Source organism: Rhinoraja longicauda, chromosome 24 (genome assembly GCF_053455715.1).
Source record: "Rhinoraja longicauda isolate Sanriku21f chromosome 24, sRhiLon1.1, whole genome shotgun sequence".
Taxonomy (NCBI): Eukaryota; Metazoa; Chordata; class Chondrichthyes; order Rajiformes; family Arhynchobatidae; genus Rhinoraja; species Rhinoraja longicauda.
Window position 1 is genome coordinate 36,211,022 of NC_135976.1, and position 6,138 is coordinate 36,217,159.

A 6,138-nucleotide genomic window follows, 5' to 3' on the forward strand; every position below is an offset into this window, starting at 1 on the left:
CCAGGGCTCAATCTCGTGAACCTACGCTGCACTGCCTCAATTGCAAGGATGTCCTGAGTCAAATTAGGAGACAAGTATTAGGAGTAGAATTAGGCCATTCGGCCCATCAAGTCTACACCGCTATTCAAACACGGCTGATCTATCTCTCCCTCCTAACCCTATTCTCCTGCCCGACACCCGCACTAATCAGGAACCTGTCTACCTCTGCCTTAAATATACCCACTGACGAGGTGAGAGCGGGCTCACTAACCCATTACAGGAAGGATGTGGAGGCTTTGGAAAGGGGGCAGAGCAGTTGATGAGAACAGTGCCTGAATTAGGGGCTGGTAGCGACAGGGAGAGTTTGCACAGATCAGCATCGTTTCACAGGTTATAGGAGCAGAACTAGGCCATTTGGCCCATCAAGTCCACTCCACACCCGTACTAATCAAGAAACTATCTCTGCCTTAAAAATATCCACCGACTTGTGGCCTCCACAGCCGTGTGTGGTAAAGAATCCCACAGATTCACCACCCTCTGGCTAAAGAAATTCCTCCTCATCTCCTTGCCAAAGGAACGTCCTTTAATTCTGAGGCTGTGCCCTCTGGTCCTAGTGGATCCATCCTCTCCACATCCACTCTATTCAGGCCTTTCACCATTCGGTACGTTTCACTGAGGTCCCCCCTCACCGAAGCTGCCCCAGCGATGGTCACACCAACACATGCATCTCTCCATACCCATGTGCCAACTCTTGGATAGGCTCATGGATCTGCAGGCAATGGAGGGATAGGGATCTCATACGTTGGTTGGCATCATGTAGGCACAGGCATTGTGGGCTGCACACCCTGCTCCAGTTTCCAGTTGCTTCACAAGTGATGTTGTTTGCACCAATCAATGAATAGCCATCATTGCACAAAAAGTCAACCGACATTCCATACTCCCAGGAGTCTGCTCCACTTGGGCTTGACATCTTCCCATTCTCAAGGGCTGGAAGGTCAGGGCACTTTACAGCTAGCAAGAGAAGCATTTTCATTAATGTCCACAACTGATCAGAATTAACATCATGATTAAAATATGCATCAGCTTACTGACAGTGTATGGCAAAGCAGCTCCATAAAACCCAGCCAATTTCAGTCTGAAGAAGGGTCTCGATCCAAAACGTCACCCATTCCTTCTCTCCAGAGATGCTGCCCTTCCCGCTGAGTTACTCCAACATTTTGTGTTTATCTTCGATTTAAACCAGCATCTGTAGTTCTTTCCCACACAATCTCCTCCTCTCCCCTGCACATGCAACCAGTGTTGACCAAGTCCAATCACCTATCACCAACTAGGAACTCAATCTGACCAAAACCAAGATGCAGGGACAGACAGGCAGAGAACACAAACAATCTGGGTAACTTCCTCTCAGTCAATCCAGGTGACCACTCCAGCTCGAAATGTTCTCATTCTCCACGAAACAATGAGTGTGGGGAGCTCAGGATCTCATCTCAAAAACTCAGTTGGAATCTACGCCTTTGGATAGAAAAGTGAAAAGGGCCCACCAATATCCAGTGCCCCACTCCTAATCTACAAAGATCCACTGGCAGTGAGCCAGTGCCTGATGGCTTGGGAACCAGGAAGGGAATTGAGAATTACCTGACAATTTGTTTTCCCAACTCAATTATCAAGGAGTTTCAAGGACTCTCCCCTCTTCCCTGACCCCCACTGTTCCCCTTCCCCCTACCCCCACTCTCTCTTCCCCCAACCACCCCCCACCCCTGCTGTCCCCCTTCCCAGTCCCACTCTCCCCCTACTCTCTACTCACCCACACTTACTCTCCCCCCCTTTCCCCACCACCCCCTTTCCCCCACTATCTCTTTCCCCCACCCACCCATTCTCTCCTCCACCCACCCTCACACCCCTCCTACCACTTCCATCCACCCACCCTTCCCTCCACCCACTCGGCCCCCACGCCCACGAGTAGCTACAATGAACGTGTAAAAGGCATATTGACAGGTGCTTGGATGGCAAAGGCCGAGGGCATTAGGCGGGCAGGTGGGATTAGAGTAGGTAGACATCACGGTCGGCACTGACTCGGTGGGCCGAAGGGCCTGTTTCCGCGCTGTATCCCTAAAGTCTAATGTCCTGTAGATAGGCATCATGGTTGGGGCGGAGGAGATGGGCGGAAGGGCCCGTGTCTGTGCCATTACACGCTGTGCTTCTATCACCTGTACAGATGGGAGCGGGCGAGCTCCAGTGCCCAGTGTGGGTGCAGGAAATGGTTCCGTCTTCAGTCAAGGTGTAGCCCCGATCACAGGAATAATGGGCCTGTTGTCCGTACATGCACTCTCCTTGCGGCTGCACAGTGCCATTGTCCACTGGTGGTGGAGGGTCACACCACATTACTGTAAGACAGAGACACACCTGTCACACCCATGGTAACGAGCAGTATCCTTCACTAACCTTCTCAGTTAACAATGATCCATTCTCCATTTCCCTTGGACTGCGTCCCCTTTGATCTGTCATTTTCACACCATACCTTTCCATATCTCTATCTCCCTGTCCCCTGACTCTCAGTCTAAAGAAGGGTCTGGTCCCGAAACGTCACCTATTCCTTTTCTCCTCCGGTCACCCCCTCCCCCGTCATCCCCCCTCCCCCGTCATCCCCCCTCCCCCGTCATCCCCCCCCCTCCCCCGTCATCCCCCCCCCTCCCCCGTCATCCCCCCCCCTCCCCCGTCATCCCCCCCCCTCCCCCGTCATCCCCCCTCCCCCTGGTCCCGGTGACGGGAATGTCCAGCGGCCACTCACTGCGACAACTCCGGGCGGCCTTGGTCCATCCGTTGTCGGTGCAGAGTGCCTGTTCACTGCCATGCAGCTCGTAGCTGGAAGAACAAACAGGTGGACACAGAAATGTCCCGTTTATATAAAAATAACGTCACAGAGTCACACAGCACGGAAACAGGCCCTTCAGCCCAACCCGTCCACGCTGTCCAACATGTCCCATCTACACTCGTCCCATTTGCCCGCATTTGGCCAAATCCCTCCAACCCTTTCCTATCTATGTACCCGTCCAAATGTCCTTTAGATAGTCCCTGCCTCCACTACCATGTTGTGTAAAGGGGCAATCACATTTGGAGGGTCTGCAATGTAACATAGTGTGGTGGTGAGTGTCTGCTTACCCTTCATTGCAGCGGTATCGAACCCATTGGCGATAGTTGTAGTTGTTCCCAATGTGTTTGCCGTTCACTAATCCTGGTGGTTCGCCACAATGTGCACCTGCAGAAAGCACAAACAGTCACTCCACATTCCCTCTACCCGTCCTCATCAGATGAGTTGCTCTTCCGTTACAATTCCAACTCTTTAAACCATTCTCACGTGTTGGCCTGCACAACGTACAAACACCAACCCAATGTACCGGACCAACAACATGCAGAACCAACGTTGCCACGTTAATCACTATTTCTGTGCACCTTTCTCAACATCAAAGAACTTGATTCTTGCTTCACGGCTCCATGTTTATCCACAGATGCTGCCTGACCCGCTGAGTTGTAAATTTCCCCAGTGTGGGACAAATAAAGGAAGAATGGGTGACGTTTCGGGTCGAGACCTTCCTTCAGACTGGAGGTTTTCCAGCACTTTGTGGTTTTGATTATGTTGACTGCTTTCCCGAGGCAGCGTGAAGTGTAGATGGAGTCAATGGTGGGGAGTGTGGTGTGTGTGTGTGGGCTACATCTACAATGGTGGGGAGTGTGGTGTGTGTGTGTGTGGGCTGGGCTACATCTACAATGGTGGGGAGTGTGGTGTGTGTGTGTGTGTGTGTGGGCTACATCTACTATGGTGGGGAGTGTGGTGTGTGTGTGTGTGTGTGTGGGCTACATCTACAATGGTGGCGAGCGTGGTGTGTGTGATGGGCTGGGCTACATCTACAATGGTGGGGAGTGTGGTGTGTGTGTGTGTGTGTGTGTGGGCTACATCTACAATCCAGGTGAGTGTGGTGTGTGTGTGTGTGTGTGGGCTACATCTACAATGGTGGGGAGTGTAGTGTGTGTGATGGGCTGGGCTACATCTACAATGGTGGGGAGTGTGGTGTGTGTGTGTGTGTGGGCTACATCTACAATGGTGGGGAGTGTGGTGTGTGTGTGTGGGCTACATCTACAATGGTGGGGAGTGTGGTGTGTGTGTGTGTGTGGGTTACATCTACAATGGTGGGGAGTGTGGTGTGTGTGTGTGTGGGCTACATCTACAATGGTGGGGAGTGTGGTGTGTGTGTGTGTGTGGGCTATATCTACAATGGTGGGGAGTGTGGTGTGTGTGACGGACTGTGTGACAGCCCTCTGCAATATCTGAAGAAGGGTGTCGGCATTCCTTGAAACATCACCTATTCCATTTCTCCAGACATGGTGCGTGAACCGCTGAGTTACTCCAGCTTTTTGGTGAGACCAAGCGCAGGCTCAGAGATTTCCTCAGTCTTTCTTAACCTCCCTTATCTCCCGGTCGCTAAACACTTTAACTCCCCCTCCCACTCCCACACTGACCTTTCTGTCCTGGGCCTCCTCCACTGTCAGAGTGAGGCCCAGCGCAAATTGGAGGAACAGCACCTCATATTTCACTCGGGCAGCTGACACCCCAGCGGTATGAACATTGACTTCTCTAACTTCAAGTAGCCCTTGCTTTCCCTCCCTCTCCATCCCTCCCCGCCCTAGTTCTCCGACTTGTTTCACTTCCCTCCTGATTAAATCTTACTCTGTTTTCCTCGTTGTCGCCATCCCCTCAGACAACAATGATCCTTTCTACAATTTACTCGCGCTACCCCCCCTTTGATCTTAAGAAGGGTCTCGACCCGAAACGTCACCCATTCCTTCTCTCCAGAGATGCTGCCTGTCCCGCTGAGTTACTCCAGCGTTTTGTGTCTATCTTCGGTGTAAACCAGCGTCTGCAGTTCCTTTCTACATATTCTGGCAAAATGTGTAGCAGTCATCAGCAGAGACTGTTCCCAAACCAAGCTGTGATGTAGCTGTGCGAATGACACGGCCACTGTGTGAACACCGCCTCTGGGCATCGGTGCCACCGAGAGAAGACCCCCACCCCCTCCTCTCCCCTCCCCCTCCTCAACACCCCCCTCCCCCACCCTCTCCTCCCCTCCCCCACCCCCTCTTCCCCTCCCCTCCCCCCACCCCCCCCCTCCCCTCCTCCTCACCCCTTTCTCCCCTACCCCCTCCTCCCCTCCCGTCCCACACTCCCCCCTCCCCCCACTCCTCCCCTCCCCCCCTCCTCCCCTCCTCCTCCCCTCCTCCTCCCCTCCTCCTCCCCCCCTCCTACCCCCCAACCCCCTCCTCCCCTCCCCCTCCCCATCCCCTCCCCATCCCCCTCCCCCTCCCCCTCCCCATCCCTCCCCCTCCTCCCATCCCCTCCCCCCTCCTCTCCTCCCCCCCCCAACCCCACCCTCCATTCCCCCCCCACCCTCCGTTCTCCCCTCCCCCCTCCCCCACCCCTCCCCTCCCCCCACCCCCTCCTCCCCTCCCCCCACCCCCTCCTCCCCATCTCCTCCCCATCCCCTCCCCCCTCCCCTCCTCCCCCACCCCCTCCTCCCACTCCCCCACCCCCTCCTCCCACTCCCTCCTCCCCTCCTCTCCTTCCTCCCCTCCCCTCCTCACCCTCCCACCCTCCCCTGTCCTCCCCCCCTCCATCCCCCCCCTCCATTCCCCCCCCACCCTCCATCCCCCCCCCCACCATTCCCCCCCCTCCATTCCCCCCCCCCACCATTTCCCCCCACCCTCCATCCCCCCCCACCATTCCCCCCCCTCCATTCCCCCCCCCCACCATTCCCCCCCCCCCCCTCCATCCCCCCCCCTCCATTCCCCCCCTCCATTCCCACCACCCCACCTTTCTCTTCCTCTCTTTCCACCACTTTCCCTTCACCAACTTTGACGCTTATCTTCGGCGGGCAGTGCGGGTCACGTGGCGACCACAGTCCTATCTCACCGGCCCTGTAACCGCACCCCATGTATGTGGGCCGGAGATCCCCACCCCGCTCCCCCCCCTCCCCCCCCCACTCCCCCTCCCCCCCCTCCCCTCCCACCAGGGAGGACCCGTCCCATCCCCAGACCCCCACACTGTGCGGGGCGGGGGGTCCCCACATGGCGGTGCCGCCGGCGAGAGATGAGGCGACAACACAAACA

General features: G+C 55.8%; 1 protein-coding gene across 1 annotated transcript in view; it reads right to left on the reverse strand.

Moving 5' to 3' along the window:
• LOC144605255 (sushi, von Willebrand factor type A, EGF and pentraxin domain-containing protein 1-like) overlaps positions 1-5,963 on the reverse strand; it is a 30,212-nt gene extending 24,249 nt beyond the window's left edge. Inside the window, exons 1-4 of the mRNA XM_078420349.1 lie at positions 5,843-5,963; positions 3,139-3,235; positions 2,768-2,841; positions 2,187-2,363 (exon numbers count right to left, since the gene is read on the reverse strand). Coding sequence (XP_078276475.1) covers positions 2,187-2,363; positions 2,768-2,841; positions 3,139-3,235; positions 5,843-5,963 — 469 coding nt within the window. The remainder of the gene's footprint in view (positions 1-2,186; positions 2,364-2,767; positions 2,842-3,138; positions 3,236-5,842) is intronic.
• Between the last annotated feature and the right edge of the window lie 175 nt (positions 5,964-6,138).